General features: G+C 27.9%; 1 protein-coding gene across 1 annotated transcript in view; it reads right to left on the reverse strand.

Moving 5' to 3' along the window:
• Nucleotides 1–519: 519 nt before the first annotated feature.
• Nucleotides 520–22,585, reverse strand: part of Iswi (Imitation SWI) — a 56,725-nt gene continuing 34,659 nt past the window's right edge. Inside the window, exons 12-24 of the mRNA XM_067286853.1 lie at nucleotides 20,296–20,507; nucleotides 20,062–20,214; nucleotides 18,074–18,206; nucleotides 17,197–17,345; nucleotides 16,998–17,117; nucleotides 13,817–13,930; nucleotides 12,853–12,966; nucleotides 9,256–9,381; nucleotides 9,069–9,185; nucleotides 5,181–5,315; nucleotides 3,820–4,032; nucleotides 3,633–3,749; nucleotides 520–1,084 (exon numbers count right to left, since the gene is read on the reverse strand). Of these exons, the coding sequence (XP_067142954.1) occupies nucleotides 1,016–1,084; nucleotides 3,633–3,749; nucleotides 3,820–4,032; nucleotides 5,181–5,315; nucleotides 9,069–9,185; nucleotides 9,256–9,381; nucleotides 12,853–12,966; nucleotides 13,817–13,930; nucleotides 16,998–17,117; nucleotides 17,197–17,345; nucleotides 18,074–18,206; nucleotides 20,062–20,214; nucleotides 20,296–20,507 (1,772 nt within the window). The 3' untranslated portion in view covers nucleotides 520–1,015. The remainder of the gene's footprint in view (nucleotides 1,085–3,632; nucleotides 3,750–3,819; nucleotides 4,033–5,180; nucleotides 5,316–9,068; nucleotides 9,186–9,255; nucleotides 9,382–12,852; nucleotides 12,967–13,816; nucleotides 13,931–16,997; nucleotides 17,118–17,196; nucleotides 17,346–18,073; nucleotides 18,207–20,061; nucleotides 20,215–20,295; nucleotides 20,508–22,585) is intronic.

The raw sequence follows: 22,585 nt of genomic DNA on the forward strand, positions 1-22,585 counted from the left end.
TAATTACCAAATACATAGTAAAATTAATTGTGGTAATATTAGAGATTTTCTGTAGAAATTTTTAAGAATTTTAAAATATTTGAAGCTATTTTAATTTCTAAAAGTATTCCATACATTATAAATTCAATGATTTGAAACAGGACAAGATAATCTTAATAAACTTTCATTTATATTTTTTACATTAAATCAAGTTATCAGACAAATACAAACTTATAAAAAAAAAAACATTGTTTTGTAATTTATTTCTAAATACTTGATTTTGTAAAAAGTTTTTTTTACAATTGTTTTCAAATAAATTAGTGTACACTGACATTGCAGAGTAGAAAACTATTAAATTTTTGGAAATTTGCTTTGAAATTTTTTATAGAATTATTACTATTATTTAATAAAAATTTGTATCATACATGAAAAAAATGTAATTTCAAAAATAATTTATTAGATGATGTGGTTTAAGTGGAATGCTGAAAATTTTTATTCTTTTCTTTAGTCAATATTTTTTTTTTTTGTTATTTCTTTCAAAAAAATGAGTAATCTTACTTTATTCTTGACAAAAAAATTTTTTAAACCAGAATATTTTTACGCAAAGTAGCTTACTTTGACTTAACTATTTTTTTCCATTATCACATTTTACATAATATCTGGTTTAAATCATTTTTATTATTACATTTTATATGAAAATTTTTACTTTAATATGAAATATAACACTGAATGATAAATCACCAACACTGCCCTTCTATATAAAAAGATGAATGAATACATAGAAGACACAAATGGATACTATTAATTTTGATGATAATTGTGCTACTGCATCACAGAGACATTCGATCAATATATATATAGATATATATACATGCACACGTACACGCACGTTTACAATACACATGGACTTATGAGGCTATCGGCTTGTTTCTTTACGAAGTAGATTTAAGTATTGTAAAAATTTTGTGCTTTCGTATCGACGATCAAAATCAAATTTCTACATTTGCTTTATTTTATGTATTTATAAATATATATTTTATTGCTGTTTTTTCTTCTTTCTTCCTCTTCCGTCTGGAGTACCGTCTGCTTTTCTTTTTTGTGTACTCTGAAAAAATTAAATAATTGAAATATTTAGATCACATATATTCACTACATAAAAACAAATACTAAATACATAATTTATATACAATAGAGCGTTGTTTATCCGAATCAATTGGAGACTGGGGTTGTTCGGATAACTTATTTTTCGGATAACCGATTATGTACGAAAAAATATATTAACCTATCCCATGTTGAAATTTTTCTCCGTTGCATGTTGCTTTGCGTTGAATTTTCGTCAATGTTAAGTCTAACGTAAATTTTTTAATGGCATCACTGTTCTTTTTAATGTCCGATATTGTGGCATTTCCAACTCCATATTTCTGAGTTAAGCTTGATCCACTAGAACCACACTTCAACTTATCTATTATTTTAAGTTTATTGGAAACACTGAGAACAAGGCGTTTACGTTTAGTCGCCATTGCAAACGGTACAACAACTACAGCATGATCTGTTACAAGTATAAAATTCACAGATCCAAAATTAATGGCCCTGATGGAAATGGATTTCGATTCAGCACGACACACAGTCCTCAGAAAAACGCCACACAAAAGTGCCAGTGCTGGCAGCTAAAACACACACACCAACAAAAAAAAATATTGGAGTAGCCAAAGATTGCAGCACCACAGCACTAGCAGAAATTTAAATTTGTTGACTGGAACACTTTCGGTTAACCGATGCTCTACTGTATATTCTTTTTACTTAAATCAATGTAGTGATTTGCTTTCTTAAATATCTAAATCTCATATCCCATTTCATTCTGTACATTTCTGTGAAAACTGCATCATACTATTGTTAATTCTTAGCAAATGATTTTTAAAATTTTCTGTTACTTTTGGATCATCTTAATTTTGTAAATTGCTATCTACTGCATTTTCCAATAATTTTGTATATAATTTATTTGATAACTTATTTCACTGAAAATCATTTATCCTATTTCTGATATAATAAAAGTATCTTATTATTGTTCAAGTGATGATAATTTTAAAACAATAAAATTCAGTAATTTTTTCCAAAATGTGTAAACATTTATATAGGAAGAAAGAAGTAATTTGATGAAATCTTTAAATTGGAGGGTTCACATTTAGCCAGATTACAACCTCATTTCCTTCAAATGCATTTACTTTCATTCTCTCATTATGTTTGGAGCAAATAAGATCCTATGAAATTACTTTCCCACCTTATGTGAAATTCAGCATCTTGTTTTAAAAAAAAATTGATTTAATTCCAAAAGAATATGAATTTCTTGTGTGTTTAGTGTTTCAAGTAATATATTGCTATTATTCAAATTATTATTAATATTATCATCTAATAACACTGCACAACAATGAATGTTTTGGGCTCAAAATTAGCATAGTCTTATGTATTTCCATCTGCTGAATTCAAAAATCACCATAAAAATGACTGATGCTTTGGAGATAGTGCTATGAGATTTTTTGGGAGTTGTCACACCTCTCAACTGACATAGCAAAATGTTCTCCATATGTTTGTAGGTTATAAACATAAATATAGCTATGACTCTGAGTTTAATATTGCTTCTGTTTTTCTTGGTTAATATTCCTGGTTTTGGAGTGCTTTTGAAATGTAATACTGGTTATACCAAAATACCATGAAAATGTGTAAATTTAGTGAACAATTTTTGTTATATTTGTAGTGAAATAACATTTTCGTCACAGAAAGGCTATCTGACGCCTCTTGTGAAAACTGCCTATCACCATTATTTTGGTATAAAGGTAGTGGCAGGATAAGTCATGGGCTCCACATATATATTGCAACTCTTGTTCAGTTATACTACATGAATGGCTGAAAAAATAAAAAATGATCTATGGCTTTTGCTGTGCCTAAGGTTTGGCGGGAGCCTACAAACCATACAAATGACTGCTATTTCTGCTTGACTCACCTATAAAGGCAGGATTGTCAATGAAGAAAAAAGAAATAGTTCAATACCCAAATCTTCCATCTGCTATTTGACCTATTCCACCCCAACATTATGAGCTTGAACTACAAAATGAAGAAAGTGTGGGAGAAGAACCCAACAAGCCTTCCATATTCCATGACCCTGATTTTAAGGTAAAAGATGATACACACAGACTGAGTTAAGCAAAATTGAGTGATCTCATTCAAGACCTAGACTTGTCAAAGAATAAGGCGAAACTTCTAGGGTCAAGACTACAGCAATGAAATCTCCAATGTGATGTCAGGGTCTCACAGTACAGAGAACATCAGAGGGATCTGCTTCCTTTTTTTGAGAAGAAAAACAATCTGGTTGTTTGAAGTGATGTTAATGGTTTGATGAAATGTTTGAATTTGAAATTCAAAAGCACTTTCAATGTTGTTAGCATATGTAATTAAAATGTATTGTTTTCTCTTAAGCCATTAAAATTACATACTGCCACTTATTATATATCACAGAAACTAGAGCTAATAAAAAATTTTCTTTGTTATATTCGATTTTCTCACCCCAAAATTAGTAAGATTTCATTCATAAAATAAAGCAAATATTCAAAACCATTTTTTTTTTTTGTTGTGCAGTGTAATATGCCATTTTTATTTACTTTTGGAATTCCTGGTTTTGGTCCTCTCTTCTTTCTTTCAGCCTTTTCTTTTTCTTCTAATTCTTGATTTTCTCTTTCAATGAGAGTTATTAATGTATTACATCGTCTCTGCAATTCCTAATTACAAAAAGAATTCAAATAAGAATTATTTTTAATTAAAATTTTTAATAAACAACAAATCACTTACTGCTGCTGTTCTAGATTTAATGAACCAATCGAATCGAAATTGAGGTGCCTGACGAATAGCTGCTCTTAATTCATCATAAACATTTTCTTTATCAAATCCAAGTTTATGAAGCATACAGACTAAAAATCTGTCCTCTTCTTCAGTATAATTCTTTCCCTTGTTTGTGCCATATGCTATTCTTAACTGATGAAAAGGTGCACGATATCTAGCCATCTAAAAATCAATTTAAATAATAAAGATTAATATTTTTAATCATTATAACAGAATATTTAAAGTTATGGATATCAACTGAATTTTTAGAATTAATATATTGAAAATATTTTATAAATTCAATTAAAAATTTATAAAGTTTTAGAAAACAAAAAAAAATACAAAAACCTAATGAAATATTAAATGACTTACTTTTGTGAAATTTTGATTTTAAATTTTTCATAAATAATAAAATTAAAAATTAGCTTTTATAAAATTAACTACCAATTCTGTATTGAAATATAATAATTTCAATCCTAATGAAAAATAGCAGAAATTGAAGTTTCAAATACTAGACACTTAATTCTACTATAAATTCAGATCCATTAAAAAAATCAACAGAATTATTGTGACATAATCATCAAAGTGCTGAGCTGCAATTTTTAATCATATTTTAATTTAATTTAAAATATATGCTCCCAATTTTAGTTGTGTCTTGCCCCTGTATATTATACTTTTCCTGAAAACAGATCATCTATCTAATTCCATTCTGGAGAAAATTTTGAATTGAAATCATGTGACTTCACTCCACACTGGAAGTTCATATATAGTTAATAGTTAAGCTTTCCATATTTAGTCTTGACTTTCATCTAGCTCTATTCTTGAGATTAACAAAGGATACACAGACAGTGCCAATGGAAATTTATAGATCTGCAATTTGAAAACTGCAGCCCAATTATTTTCTGTTTAACTCACCTATCATTAATTTCATTAAGAATCTGTTATTCAATGTACTGAAAAAAAATACATACATACATTCTTATAATATTTACTTTATTAACCATGCCAATATGAGTCAATTCCACCAAAAAGAGGTTGTTTCTGGTTTTTTACATTTTTCCTTAAAATAATTTTGTACTCATTTTGACTTGAAAAAATATTATAAACTGTAATATCTACAAATAAGAATGGGCAGCTTAAAATTCATTCAACAGAGAAATAAGACTATCTGGTTTTCCTTGATAGTTTGTATTGTTATCTCCATTCGAATGAAAAATTATTAATTCTAAATAATTTTGGCCATTTAAAATTATAAAAATATTCTTAGCCAATTCTTAATATTATACTATAAATATAATAATAATACTGATAAACTGATATTAAAATATTACCTTTGCATCAAGAGCCTTTTTAATACTTGCTCTTCTTTGGATTCGCGCTTCTCCCCTTTCAATTTGTGCCATTATCCTTTCAATATCTTGCAATTCATGACACCTTTCCCAAAAAACAGCTGAGTATTCCATAACCTTAAGAAAATTTTTTATTGTATTAATGCAATAATTATTATTAATTAATTATTAACATGTATTCTTATGATTTATTTATTATTATAAAAAAATTAATAATTATAACAACACTTGCAGATTTTGAAATGTCAAATTCTATAAACACACAAAAAAAAAAAAAACATTTCCTTTCTCAAACTTCCAACACAATATAACTTCTATAATGATTTATGGAACAATAAAGGTTCCTGTCAATAGTAAGCTGTTAATAATTATACTCAACTTCTGCATTTATAATTTGACAGTAATTTTAAGTTTATAAAAAATATTCATTATTATTAATTTCAAATCTGAAGTATTTTGAAATGATTATTTTTATATTCCAAGGGTTTCACAAAACTTGGCATTTACAATGCTGGAAAAAGTTTAGGACCACTCAAATAATCCTAGTTTCCCATTAATTAAAATTAATTTTCTTTTTATATGTTATCAGAGTGTTATTATGTTTATCCAAAAGGTATAAAATTATTGGCTGCATTTCCTCAATTACACCCCAGGAAAAGGTACTGTTAAAAATAAACCCTGGAAAACACATTTAAGTATTGCACTGTATAAGATTATGTAGTTTTGAATGACAAATAAGGAGTTTAAATTCTACCTGTTCATATTATCTAGAGTCAGAGTGCACTTTCGATTCAAAGGTTCATGGAAACATTTTTGGAAATAAAATTATAAATATTGTCAAATATTGAACATAGAACAGTTAAGAGCTTAAGTTGAGAGCTTCTCAGCCAAAAGATAATTAGGAATATTCTGGTTCAAACTCACCAACTCTTTAGGAAAGAAATGGTAATGGTGAGTTTGAGCCAAAAGATGGTAACCAAGATCTTGATTTCTGTTGTGGGAATCAAAGTAAATACAAATGATGATAATATAATCAAATTGGAACATGCTGAATTGGGTTAACTAGGAAAACAGTAATTATTTCAAATGCTGTAACTGTAACTCATAAATACAGCCAATAAATGGTTTTGATAGTTTGAAAAATGTATGAGTAATTGAGATATTTTCTTTCAATTTTCCCCACTTGTTTTCTGTTGCAAGGTAATAAATCCCGAGTCTTCAAATAAACCTTGGAGATACACACTGTTTAAAAATAAACTTCATGGAGTTTATTTTGCTTAATTAGGAAATACAATAGTTTCTAATTAATTTATAAACTGATCTTAAAAATTTAAACTCAATATCTCATGGCTGTATGACTACATAAGGTAATATCATTTTTAAAAGCTTCTAAACCCCTCACTACTATAACTACTTTAAATGCAGAATAGAGTACATAAATATTAGGAATTTTGATTATTGAGTCAGCTACTTTTGTCATACATCCCTCCAAAACTAATGACTTAGCAACATTACTGTATGTTACACATTAAACATAAATAATAAAATTTTATTTCTAATATTAGTTTTATCTTTTCTAAATTTTATGCTACATGTTTTTTGCAATTAGGACTAGGTTCATAGTTTTACAACTTGTTCAAAAATAAAATGATCTGCTTTTAGCCCTAGCATCCATATCTATTGCTTTGTGATAATGGATGCAAAAAGCAGAGCAGGAGAAAAATAATTGCCTATCAAGAATGTGGTCAAAGTGCATTGTTGCTAGGTTAATTGGGAAATCTAAGATTATGCATAACTATTATTTTAAGTTCTGTATATTTATGGTAAAAATAAACATTCTGGGAGATAAAAAAGTTTCAGTCTCTTTTGATGTGATGACTATTTTTAAAAATTGCAACAACCACTGTTTCTTTACGGAAAATTACAAGCACACTCCAGCTTAATGTTAAGTGCTGTTCAACTATGAATGTTTTACAGAAATCTGAGAATCACACGTGAAAACAATGTCAAAGTCCAAGCTGTCAGTAAACCACATGCACAAATGTTTATTATTTGTCATGCAGTATGTCAGACACTGACTTTTGGAAACATAGCCTTTAGCAATGAAAAAAATTTAATTTGAATGGACTGAATGGCATCCAATACTGTAGACATGATTTATAACAAGATTCTCAGCTTTTGTTTTAATAAGACACACACAAGGACATGGATTGGTAATAATTTGGGTCGCTTTCATCTGACAGATAAAGTCATCTATTGGTTTATACCAAAGCAATTAAAAGCAAAAAAATATAAAGATCTATTAAAAACTTCTCCTTACTCTCCTAGATAAAGTAATGAACAAAACCATTTTCTAGCAGAATAATGCATCCTACATTCATCATTATCTACAATAGCCTGTCTTGCAGAAAATAATATTAATGTTCAATAGTCAGCTTAAAACCTTAACTCAACCCCATAAAGAATCTATGGATTTACTCAGTAAGACTGATATATGCTAACAGACAGCAATACAATAACATTTCTGAGTTGAAAACTGCAAAAGTAACTGCATGAAAGCCGATCAGATCTGACAAGCTAACACACTAATTATGCCAATATAAAATTGACTTATTCACGTTATTAGTCTGTAATTTTTGTTTTGATACATTATGTTTTCTTGTATTTTCACAACTTTAAATACACTAATGTCCTAAACTTTTTTCAGTACTGTGTGAGCTATTCAACAAATATTTTTGTAAACAATTTTTGTGATTTCAATAAACTGATAAATTCAAAAATTTGAATTTTGGCAAACAATGATTTTAAATAAAATTCTTGTCTTTGTATAGTAGTATAAAAATTTAAAAATCATAACACTGTAATTTAAATTCAGCTTATTTTCAATATACTTTAGATCTGTTATAGCTTTTCCATATCCAAATTTACTTACTCCTTTCAAATATGTCTTCAAAGCATTTTTGAAAAAATTTTCCATTTGAAATACAGTAGAGCATCGATTATCTGATCCCCGATTAACTGACTTATCGGTTAACCGACCGCATTCTAGTCGGCAAATTTGAATGTCCACTAGTGATGTGGTGCTACAATATTTGGTTATGTCTTTAATATTATTTTTGTTAAATTTTTGCATGTTTTAGCTGGCAGCACTGGCTCGACCATTAAAGGAGGCTAGTATTTAAACCAGGCCTAATACACTATACTAATAATGTATTTTTTCATACTTTTTGGTTATCCGACTTTTCAGTTATCCGACCAACCCCAGTCCCCAATTAAGTCGGATAATCGATGCTCTACTGTATTACAAATCAAAAAATGACATGAGATGGTATCTGATTAAAATGCCTTGTAATATTTGTTGCAATTCTAAAAAGTACAATTCTATCATATCAGTTTCCTAAAATATTTTAAATATGAGTATACTATTTGATATCATCTTTTGCAACCTTAGATTTTGTATAATGTAATTTTTATGTAAGTAAACCACTTCATCCAATTTATTTGGTAATTCAGAAAAATAATTTTAATTTTCAATAAACATGTATTTAAATATATAGCAAGCTCTTTCCAATATTGATTTCTGCTTATTAATTTAAAAATTCAAACAAACAAGTTAATTTCTTTTTTTACTTCAAAGAAATACAATGGTATCAAGACTCCACTATTGTATTTTTCAGTAGTTTTTTCTGCCCAACAAGCTATTGCAGTTTTCAAAATGATTAAAATATTAAATATAAAAATTCTTTTATTTATTTACCAATTTAAAGAGAACAATGAATTTTTAAAGTTCTTAGCATAAAATATTTTTGTTTTAAACAAATTCCTTTTGCAACAGTTACTTTAATTGTTTAAATAGCTTTTATAGCTTACCTCTTCTGGTGATTTTCCTTCAACTTCCCTAGCAATGCTTTCAATATCATCTCTCCCATATTTTTCATTTGCTTTTATAAACTGATTAAAATCTCTTCTTGTCCAATTAGTAAAACCCTAAAATAGGTATATACATGGAATAAATTGATAAAATATCTGAAAAAACAATGATAAAATATGTAATAACCTCTGTAAGTAATTTCTCTTTTTCTGCAACTTCATCTTCTACAAGTGGTTCTGCTTCATCAATTTTCTGCTGTTCCTCCTTTTGTATACGACCAGCATCTGGTCCAAGATCTATATTTTTAGGAACCTTATTGAAAAATTAAAGATACACAATTTAATGAAATATATATTTCAGAAATCAATGTAGTAAAAATTATTATTACATTATTAATTACACAAAATATATTCATTGTCAAAAAACTTACGCACCCAGATAGAAATGTCTGAATACTGCAAAACTTGGCATACAGCTATGTCTCAGACAGGTATGTAAATGGTTACAGTTGGTCGATTACAGTGGTCCAAATTGCATGCCAGGTAATGGCCACCAGAGTGCCTTTAAAAATATCGCTACTCCAGTATCCTGTAAAGGCTTGCAAAGATTCACTGTATTCACAATTTTCAGTGTAACAGTTGTTTTGAGGTTTCAAATGCCAGGCATGCTAATGCAATGCAGTCAAAGACATTATGCACAGTTGATGGGAATTTAAAAAAGGCTGTGTGTCATCAGGCAGAAGGAAGCAGGAGGGCCATTTTTCTAGATTGCCTGTGTTGTTCTTATCTAACTGTAAGGAAGTGTTTAGGCAGGGGATATGTGAAAGCACACATACATGGCCTTGCACACTCAAGGCCATGTATGTGTGAGAGAAACCTCACACAGTTCCCTACTCACTTTTGATGGCATTCAGTTACTTCCTCTTTAAGGATTTTAACTGGATAAAAAACGTTAAGCCATGCCATTTTATTATTTAAAAAATTCTGGTAATCATATTGTTAAGTGGATGGTAATATAAAAATCAGTCCTGTGAAATTTCTCACCAAAACTACTGTATGTTCAACTAAATTTCCCACTGCATTTAGTGGAACATACAGCAATTTTGGTGAGAAATTTCACAGGACTGATGTTTATATTTAAACATTATTGTTGTTAGATATTGTACTTTTCTGAATAGCCTAAGATGATGAGCCTAACAATCTTCAATATTGTGCTCAAGCTTAGTGTTCAAACTCAGGCTTGATATCATGCCATGTTTAATGGAAAGGTGTACAAATTTAATGGAAACTGGAGTTTGAAGTAATGGTAAGCTTGTCTACAACCTGCCAACAGTGTCAGTAATACCCGAGAGTGAAGTGTTGGATTATTGGACACGTCAAGCTAGTGAATGGCCAGATTACTGAAATTAAACTGTATTTTTTTTTGAACACAGATTAATTTGACTAAATTTTGAGAGTCATGTTCAAATAGACAAAAGTTTAAGTACATTTTGAATTTTTATTGAAGTGGGAAATATTATGATCACAAATTTTCTGTATTACATTATTTGAAATTTATTTATAATATAAATCTACTCAAAAGCATTAAGCTGAATTTATGTTCCTGCATCCAGTGCTTATTAATTTATGTCATTTTGATGCATCTCAGGTATTATTAAGTCTTGAAAAAAAAAGCTACTATCTGGCAATGTTCCAAAACTTACTACATTAGCCTTTTATGATACAATATTAAAATTCAATGTCACATTCTTTTGAGTTATATCAGTAAAGACAAGAAACATCACACTTTTTTTTTTGTTTAAAGTTTAAATTGTTACCAATTTCAAATGACTCAACGTTGGAGGGTATATAACCTATTGGTAGACAGTGTAGATAACTATCTATATTTATATTTACTATCACAATACTGATCATGTAAAATTACATTATTCATGTCTTACTGGTGAGAGACCAATGCTCAGAGAAAATAAGAAGGGGTGGTCATTGACACTGCCTACTGGCAGATAGGCATTTTAATTACTACTAGAAACCTTGTTTCAGGCCTGATATAGGACCATGGGAACCTCCCATAATCCTACATCAGACTTGAAGCAAGGTTTCTAGTGATTCTAGATAACATTTGAGGTTTCAAAATTTATCCTTTTGCAATTTGGTAAATGCACTCACAGTTTTCTTAATTAAATGAATAATTTTATTTGTACAAATAATCTGACTAGTGGCAAGTGAAAGCCCTAAAATATATTCCAATATATTTAAGCAACTATTTTTGAGCCTTATTTACTACTTACTAGCTAAGGCACTAGGGTTTGCTTGAAAAAATTATACATAAGTTAATATACTCTTATAAGAATAAACATGCAAAAAATTTATACAAGGAAAATGAAATATTCACTCATAATAGATCAGACCAAAAATAATTTCACATTGGAAAAATTCTAGGAATCTAATGATTGACACAGGCACAAATAGCAATGGTCATATGTTTTGACAAAATCAAATTTCATTTGACCACTTTTCACTGATGTCCACTTTAATCCTCTAATTATCATAGCATTGACCTACTGAATTTGAATTTTATGGTTCACTTCATACCAACTAGTCCCTAGACAAAATTTCTTATCCATGCAAAAGACCTGATAAGAACTGGTGTGAACTATTTACTCTTGCATGTGATATAATTCCATCAAAGCTTATGAAATTGAATGATTTTGAAAATGGAAAGTAGCCTACATTCCTCCAAGGACTATCCTGAATACAATTTCTATGTACAAAGTTTCATTGAAGTCTGGTTCAGCTGTTTTTACATGATACTCAAATAGAGGCACAGATGTGAGTTTGATTTTATGTATATAGATTATAGGAAATGTAACTTTAATCAAAAATTATCTACCACCATTTTGTTCACTCATAAAATCTCTTATGACTATATTCAAACAACAATGTTTTAAATTGGGAATCAAATAATTTCAGATTACAAGCTCTGATTTTACACAGTTCTGCATAGTTTAAAGCAGTGGTTCTTAACCTTGCTGGAGGTACCGAACCCCATCAGTTTCATATCAGCATTCACCGAACCCCTTTTAATTGGAAAAATAAAATATAATTTTTCAAATTCAAAACATAGGTATAATAGGTGTTCTATTGGGAAATATAGGCATATTTCCCAATAGAACACATGTTATGTAGCATTAGTTTTCGAAACCAATACGGTTTCTACGTCACGATGACGTCAGGTGGTTGACTTCCGCCGAACCCCTGAGACTGACTCGCCGAACCCCAGGGGTTCGGTCGAACCCAGGTTAAGAACCACTGGTTTAAAGGAAATGGTAAGATCCAATGAACATAACTGAATTTCTTATATAAGAATGTTTTTTCCTGAGTTAATAATTTACACTGCTATCAGTGCAGGATTTTTACAATACCTGATAATAGATGACTATAAAAAAAAAAAAAAGGATCATAGCACATACAAATAACAAAACTATTAAAACTGACTATAATAGATACAAGAAATACATTAGTATCTCTTGTGCTTAAGGGAGAAATGAGTTATTTATGTATGTACCAGTATATAAATAAAAAATTTGAATACATATTTATTAAATTTGTTCAGTATATTGATTGTGATGGTATTTTTTAGTGTAAATAAACTTGCAGCTTTTCAAGTTTTATTACATGAGTGTTTTTGTTAATAATATATACATATATATATATATATATATAGAACCAATGCATTTATATTAACTCTACTATCAAATAATTTTTAAAAATAAATATTTAATACCTTATAACCAATAGTTTTTCTATAATAGTAAATTTCTTTATCCAGTAATTCAAAAAGTCTTGGAGGAAAAAACTGAAAGTCTTGTATATTAGGTTGTTTTGGTGGTCTTGGGGCCTGTTATATTTTAAATTTAAAGCATTAGTATTAACAAACAAAAATAAAATTTTGTTATAAAAAAATAAAATAAATCAAGACATTATATAATACATTGATGATAATCTAGTTTATAACATTAAAAAGTCAGTTATAAAGTTTTACTCAATAATTAAGTAAAATTTAATTAAATATTTGCACAAAAATTTTGATGACATAATTTGACATTATTAATAATCTGAATGTTAATTTAATACTGATAAAATTATTTTTAACCAGTTTGACAATTACATTCTATTAGAATTTAATTACCAAACAGAATTTATTTACCCAAATTGACAACTGACTAAATTCACTAAAATAATAATTAAAAAAATTGTGTAGGAACAAGGTTCAACAGGAATATAAATGTAATTGCTTCCATTCATCAATATAATACAAGCTCATTCAGGTACAATTTACATTTTCATGAGATGAAATAATGATTTTAACAATACAAAAAAAAAAAAAAAAAGAAATTAACAAGATAATCAATCTTCTAATCTGTATGATGGCAAAACTGCATGGTTTGCAATACAAAGACAATAAGAGAAAAATTAAATAACTGAAATACTAGACATTTATACTCATACTAACAAGTAACTAATATAAAATTATAAAGGTATAGTACAGTCAGCAGTTCATGATCATCTAAAAACAAACAGATTATTTATCTAATTACATTAATAAAATATATTTTATTAAAAAGCCTTAAAACATCATTATATAATTTGTATAAAGTAAAAGAATGATTTCTATAAATGTAATATAATACTAAATTCTTTACAATTTTTATTGCAAAACTGAAAATATTGTCACAGTTTTTTCTCACCTTAGGAGCCTTTGGTTCGCTAACACGAAGAGCTTCCCTAAAATATGCATCAACTGCATAGTTAGCTTTTCTTTCTCGTTTTGGAGGTTCAATCCAATGGCCTAGTCCAGAAGTCTGCAAAAAGATTTTCATTTTAAACAAAAAATTTATAATAGAGTAAAAATAATAAATTTTATGAAAACTACAATAAAAATATAAATTTACTATTGTACAAAGTACACATAGTCAAAGTTCCATATTATGAACTTCTATATAGTGAATTTCTCCATATAATGAATTTTTGCATTGTACACTGCTCTTTCAGCCAAAAATATATGTTAAATTGTTTCTAAATAACAAAGTTAAATTTCTATATAACACATTATTTTTTAATTTATAAGGATTATTGATCCTTAAAAGTCAATTACTCCATTTGGATCAAGTTTGAATTTAGGTTCAATTTCAGGTATCAATCTGTAAATCCTTTGTAAAACCACTGTCCAGATAGGAGTTACAAGTACGATAACATGTTTCAGGCATTGCCCCTCCTCAGTCAACTAAACATGAAAAGGTTATACATAAATTTGTTTTTATAATATAACTCAATATAGAAAAGTTATTCTAATATATTAAGTAAATAATTCTTTTCACATGACATACCATGAGTACATTATCCAACTCAGAAAGCATATACATTCATAGGGCTGGTGCTACATTATACATCCATGATTGGATGTATAATGTAGTGCCATCCCATGTAGCACCGTATATTTGAATGGTTACAGCAACATATGCACCAATACAGGGAAGGCCCAGAAGAACCTTTACACCCCAGCAGCATCGTGCACTATCATAAGACACCTATCTGGGACAGGATTGCACTCCTGTCATCCTTTAGGAACCATGCAACATTCATGCTCCATCTGGAATGGTGCTGCAGACCCATGCTTCATGAAAGGCCACAGAATGGCAATGAATCCTGTTTCGACCTACAATGCTGATGACCATTGCATCTGTGTCTGAAGGAGACCAGGCAATTGCTCCCAAGAAGCCTATGTTGTGTAGTACCACACATCCATTACTCCTAATGGTCTGGGGTACCATTGCCTATGACGGCAGATCTCCCCTGGTAGTCATTTGAACAACATTAACAGCCCAGTGATTAACACCATGTCAATGATATCCTGCAACTAGTTCTGCTACTGTCCATGGTATGTCAGCCAGCAGTCATTTTCCAACAAGATAATGCCTGTCCCAGGAATGCCTGTGCTGTTGAAACCCTTACTTGGCCAATGAGATCCCAGACTTTTCACCCATTGAGCATGTGTGAGACATGATGGACAACCCAGAGTATATCAACAATCTGGAGCAGCAATTGCAAAACTCTGGGACAAATCTTCAACAGGATGGCATCAGGGCTCTGTGTGACTCCATGTCACACTGTATCTTGGTATGCATCCTGGTCAGAAATGGTTTCACAAGGTCACTGTTCACTATTAAAGTATCCTATAACTCTAAAATTTTACCATTTTTTTTATCTATACTTGAACATGGTGAATTTCGTTGTAATTGGACAATTCCTTCATGGTGCTTTGATTTTTTTGCAAGAGTATGTATATCTGTAGTTTCATTGCATAAAACATACTGATCAAAAATATAAATACATACAGTGGATGTCACACCAACAATTGTACCGATTCAAGAGAAAATTCACATAAAAAGGCATTAAAGAACATTTTAAGAAATGTTTTATTTTCCTGCAAGCACTTTCAACGCAGTAATGAATGTCATCCTTGGGCAGAAACGGAATCGAACTGATTTCAAAACAGATTTTTAAATTGGAACAAAAAGGCATTAGCTGTTTAGAACATAACTTTAAAAATAAGAAAACAAAGTATTAATTTAAAAATGCATAGCATCATCACACATGCACCTTACTGCACAGAGAAGGCAGGGTATAGGAACAGAGCTAATGTTGGTGTTTTAATCATTTATATAGATTGATCCAAACCCCTGGCAACTCGAGGGTGGGAGAGTTGCATGGAGAAAGGTTCAGGTTCAGGAACATTTTATTTTCCTGGAAGCACTTTTGACACAGTAATGAATGTTGTCCTTAGGCAGAAACAGAATCAAACTGATTTCAAATGGATTTTTAAATTGGAACAAGAGTTGCAAGGAGACAGCAGCATGGTAAAGAGGGCCTCCCAAATCTACACCAAATTCCTTTTCCAAGTTCTCTTATTTTTAAACTTACGTTCTAAATGGCTAATGCCTTTTTGTTCCGATTTAAAAATCCATTCAAAATCAGTTCGATTCCGTTTCTGCCTGAGGACAATGTTCATTACTGCATCGAAAGTGCTTGCAGGAAAATAAAACGTTTCTTAAAATGTTCTTTAACACCTTTTTATGTGAATTTTCTCTTGGATCAAAAACAAAAATTCAAGATAAAGATAAGATTAAAAAATGTACATAATTAAATGATGATATGCAATTTTACAAGATCCCAACATCAAAAAAATTTTAAAAACAATTTTATATAATTTTAGGTAAGCAAGAATCTACAAAGAGCATTTCTGCTAGTATTTAATCATGTTCTTGTTGTGTGATGCTAAGATGCTAAAATTAATTTTGTATTTATTTTCAAATTACAGTATATAAAAGTTACAGCACTAATCTGACAATACATTCATTTTGAATGTATCATCAGTATTAAAATTTAGTTTTGAAAACAAATATTGCTTTATTTTAAGGTACACTATATTATAATTATCAATTATTGTAAGTCATCATTTTTACTTAAGAACTATATAACTTATCTTCAATGACTCAAAGAAAATGATGTTCAAATTTAGATCCTAAAAAACATTGAGAATAAATTCAATTTTATCTATATTTTAAAAACTAATATTTAAGCTGTTTTGATTTATCTGAAACAGTTCAGTTAGACATGAGCAATTTATATGGCAAATAAAATGAGCTAAAAATTTAACTTTAAAATTTTTCTTAAGAAATAAACTGTAGTAGAACATAACTGAAAACATTATTTATATAGTTCAATTCTTCAGTACATTTATAATATTATATAGACACTAAAACATTAAAATCAAATTGACAGTACTAACTTTTCTTTGTTAACTTCCTAATTATTTTGAACATTTTGGAACAATAAGTTAAAGCATGAGAAATTATTTCTAAAACTGACCTTTTGCTTCTCCCTGTAATCTTCTCCTTCAAATCTGTAAACACTATCAGATGTATCAAGTGTGAAATTTTTAAGAGAACTTTCTGCCATTTTTTCCAGTTGATTTCTAAAAGCTTCTGTCTGTATACAATAAAAGAAAGAAGTATGATTTAAAAATTCTATTATTTCCCAAAAATTAATAATACTTTTAAATTTATACTTTTCTCTCTCCTCGTTGTAAAATAGCATCTATATCTTCATCAGTTATTTCACTTTCTTTGGATGCAAAAATGTGATCAGCACCATGTCGAATCATTCCTAACATTTCCTCTTTCCCTAATTTAGCAGCTTGAGCATCCACAAGACGACCTAAAAATATTTCATTAGAAGATATATAAATTATAGTTAAGATTCAAACTTATGAAAACATTCTGCAAAGTAAAATTAATTATGAATGAGAAGAAAATACAATGTAATTTATAATATATTTAATATGTATAAATTCAATTCTATTTGAAAATAATTAATCTCATTTCAATAACTAAAAATTAATTTAAAAATTGTTCAATACTGAAGAAAATAATAATATTTAAAATATTCTTCAAGAAATTAAAATGAGTTGAGTTCTATTCATTTCATTTCTTTATAACACTACTTGTTCCATAATGTATTTCATCAATCCTTGCTTGTATAATCTGAATATGAACAGAATTAAGTTCCTTATTTCTCTCAGACTTATGTTTACCATTTTACATAAAGTTAAATAATACATAAAGTAATCTTAATTCAACAGAAAACACTATAAAGTATTATAAATGAAATTTCACACTGGTTACATAATATGGTAATTAAAAAACAAAGTTAAAAACTAATTTTTTTTTAAATTTGGTAAAGTTAAGATTTCACCAATTTGAATCAAAATACTCATAAAGAGGAATGGAAATCATTAGTTATATCTGCATGAAAACAGTGATCTCCATGGAACAAATTTATATTTCAAAATATTGCTGTTGTATTTTCTTTTTACATAATCCAAACAATGATACTTCATATTTAACCATTAAATTAATTAAAATAATAAATTACACAGTACAAACCTTGCTGAATAACAACAGTATCTAATCTCAATTTAATTTCTGCTCTTTCCACAATTCTTTCTTCCACTGTATTTTCAGTAATTAAACGAAATACTTTTACAGCTTTTGTTTGACCAATACGATGAGCTCGATCCTAGAGAGAAAATATATCAAGCATAGCGCATTAACACCTTAACACTGGAAATCATCTTCAGTTATAATTTTAGAAGATTATGATTAAAATTTACAATACTATAGCCAATAAAACACATTTAAATCCATTTGAAATAAAGATTTTAATCTTCAAAGTAAAAAATAATATATCAAATCAAATATCTGTATTGTTTCACTATAAACATTGGCTTTGTATATTAAAAATATAAAAATGTTATACATATCCAAAACAGACAAATTAGCAACAAATTACAAATGTATAGTTATATTTGCACAGTCTAAATAATTTTCTCAGTATGATAAATTCTATGTAAAAATGTAAAACTATATCTTGTTAATTTTAATTGAGTTTACTGGGTGCTTCAATCACAAAATTTAAACAAAAAACTGCATTTCAAAAATGGTTATTGACAACAATCAGTTGCTCTTCAATAAAAGAAAAATCAGAAACAACAGATGCTACTCAAATTTTTTAAACTTTTTTCTACATTATGTTAGTATTTCCAGAATATTAAATTATTTAAATTTAACTATACACTCAAAATGTTTTAGTATGTGTTCCTTCAGTTTATTCCAAAAAAAGATGTAAATTATCAGCAGGTCAACACCATTTTCAGAGTTTTATAAATAATAAAAAAATCTACAATTTTTCTAAATTTTTCATTTTTCTTTAAAATAGCTGTCAAATTCTTCATATATAGATTGGTACAAAAATAGCAATTTTTTAATATATAACAATTCTAATGTACATTATCAGTAAATTTGTTTTTCATATAATCACAGAAATTCAAATCCAAGTATAATTTTATATGGAGATTGCCTATGTTTAAATGATAATATAATCCAGAAAGAATCTAAAGTAAAATTACATTTATTATTATATATTAGTTATAAATAAATTATCTCAGTAGTAAAATTTTTTATTTATTTATAATCTGGTAATTATGAATACTAGAAAGTATGATATCTCAGATATTAGGTTAATGAAAAATAATTTGAATACTAAGAATACCTCCAATATTGCACCAAATATAGTCACAGTGGCAGATCCAGAAATACTCAAAGGTAAGACTAACTCAAAGCTTAAAAGTATTTGAATAATTAACATAGGCACAATGATTGTATCCTAGATGGTTCAATAAGCCATATTAGCCATCATAAATATTTTTAAAAATGATGTTTTGAAGTTTAAACAAATAAATTTTAATTTTTTTTTTGTCAATGATATTCCCTTGTAACTTATCTGCCACTGCATAAAGCAGAGACCCTGGTTTAATTTGTGATAACAAAAACAGCAGACTAGATCCTGAATGTTTTTGAATTATTGTTTTCTTAAATAAAAATGTGCTAGGTGAGACTTATTTGTTAATCTATTGCAGTTGGGATAAGTGCACCTAAAAAAGCTACTTTAAAACTCAAAGTAAAAAATTAAAAGTTTGAAGTTTTGTTTCTTAAATGTTACATATTCATTATATTAAACAGTTTTTCTGGTTACTTTTTGTTTTACTTTATTAATATATTAAAATAAATAAAACAGGTTACATAATAAATATTAAATAAATTATTAACTGAATTAGTTATATTAGGTAATTTTACATTAAGTACTACAACATTAAGTAATTGAATTATGAGTATTCAAGTTTTGTTAACATTCAAATTCAAGAAATGTAATAGTCACCCATCTTTATTATTATTTTGGACAATTAATAATAATATATATTAAAAGATTGTATAAAAATTCTCTCTAATAAAAAAAGTTAATTGTACAGCATTAATAAAGTGAAAAAGATGAATAAAAATCAGCTTCTTCTATGACAAATATATCTAATAATTACCATTGCTTGAAGATCCATTTGAGGATTCCAATCAGAATCAAAAAGAATAACAATATCTGCAGTAGCAAGATTTATTCCAAGACCTCCAGCACGTGTACTGAGCATAAATAAAAATTTTTCACTTCCTGGTTTGTTAAATTCATTAATTTGAATCTGAAAAATAAATTTCAAGAATGATTTAAATGATTTTTACAAAAATTTGAATATATTAATATCTTAGCTATTTAGAATTACCTCACGATCTTCGTGAGGAGTCTGACCATCCAATCGACAATATTGATAGCCTCTCCAAATACAAAAATCTTCTAAAATATCCAACATACGTGTCATTTGAGAAAAAATAAGAACTCTAGAATCTTGGGCTTTAAGTTTAGGTAACAATTTATCTAAGATCACCATTTTTCCACAATTATAAACTAAATGTTCATCAGTTGTATATGGTGGACCTACATAAATGAAAAATTTTATATTTGCAAATCTTGAATAAAATAAGTTTTAAAAATTATGCAATTCAATATTATTAACAAATTATAATTAGCATATATTTTTGGTTTATAATTTTAAAACAAAGAATTAAAAAAATAAACAAACAGAGGGAGAGAATATAATACTGATTATAATAATACAAAGAAAAAAAAAAAAACAGAAAAACTCCAAACTTAATAGACAAATCAAGAACTATGTATTTTTAAATTAATTCTTGTCAGAAATTTTAATCTATTAAAAGATAATTCAAGTTCTTATATCCAATAAATAAAAATCTCAATGCTAACTATTATAACTAACATGGAAAAATGAAAACAATTTCCATAAATAAGCAAGATAGTTTTATTGGTAATGATTTCATTATTTGCCTTTTCATAAGGTTAAGTATATAGCCTACACACATTAAGTTAGGAATTTTTTACATCTATACAGAATCAGTCCATTATTATGTTTGTAATATATAAATAGTCACATGTCACATTTTGAATTCTGCTAAACTATTTTTTTTTTTTTTTAATTAAATTATCAAAAATGTAATTTTGTTTTGTATAGCTTTAAAGTTTATTTTTATATGAAAAAATTTCTCCACAAATAATTTTTCTAATATATATACTTATTCTTTAAATGATGTTTAATATCAACATGTCCTTTCTGATTAGGGATACAACTTGACATCTCCCATCTGAGTTACATTGGAAAATTTGTTTTTTATTTATTATTTATGAGCTAATTTAGACTGAAAACACAATGTAGTCTAAAAGGAAAGATTATTATAACCTAGACTACAAATAATTTTTTAAAGTGGTATCCAACATATAACGACACAATCATTAAATATTAAGTACATACTTTTGATATAAAAAATTTGTTTAAATTTTATTTGCATTAAATACTCTGGTGTATTGCACACCTACTGATAAATGCATATTTTTTGTTAAATCTAGCATTAATGGGTGCAATAACTTAAGTTATAAAATATTGAACAGCACTTTAATTAACATCCCATCATCTATAGTGTGTTGTAGGTCAATGATACAGTGTACAAGTGGGCATATCAGTCAAATATTATTAAAGTTTCTCATGGCAATTATTTTGTGATATTTTAAGTATTTTTCATACAAAAATATAGTGGAAATCATATAAATTTATAGTGCTTTTAGTATTGTGTATATCCCAAATTAAAAAATCATGGAGTGTTGACAGAAAAGCATTCTGAAGAAAAATTTAGAGAGTACTTCAAATGTTTCTAGTGACAAAGAGACTGAAAAGGTGGATACAAATGAAGGTGCAGGCACTAGCACTGTTTAAAATATTGAAAGTTTAACCCTACACATTAATAACCAATTTGAATTAAGCAAGAAAGGAAGAAATTATCACAACGGCATTAATTACGTATAAATATTGCTATATTTGCAAGTGCTTAACACATATAAGGCATCGTCATCAGACAGAACACAAACTCAAACAAATCTTACAATTTTCATGATGAACTCAGGATATTTTCTTCACATTTGAAGTTAAGACTATTTACAAAAATGTAATTTTCAAACCTATCTATTAATTCTTTTAACACAACCACAGAAGTATCCGTTACATTGATCATTTGATCGTTTTTAATGCGTAAATTTTTACCTATTATTATTTGTTTTTTTAATGAAGTTTTTCTTCAAACCTATGTAATGAGTACTTCTGTGGTTGTGTTGAAAGGATTAATAGACAGACTTGAAAATTATATTTTTGTAAATAGTCTTAACTTCGAATGTCAAAAAAATCTTTTGAACAGGCATTTTGAATTAAGACTAACAGCATTAGTTCTTTAGAACAAACCAAATTTAAACAAAAGATCGGTGTGACATCCAACCTTCAAATTCAATTAATTTGAATTAATATAATATTTGCTTTCCAGTATTAATCTTTTTTTTTTTTTTTTCTTTGCAATTTTAATAAATTGTTTTTGGTGTTTCTATTTTCTGTTTTATCTATAATCATTAAAAACTGTCAGGGTTCCATGATGAAAATAAGTTGAGAACTGCTGTCT

Source organism: Centruroides vittatus, unplaced genomic scaffold (assembly GCF_030686945.1).
Source record: "Centruroides vittatus isolate TY-2023 unplaced genomic scaffold, ASM3068694v2 scaffold_386, whole genome shotgun sequence".
NCBI classification, from domain to species: domain Eukaryota; kingdom Metazoa; phylum Arthropoda; class Arachnida; order Scorpiones; family Buthidae; genus Centruroides; species Centruroides vittatus.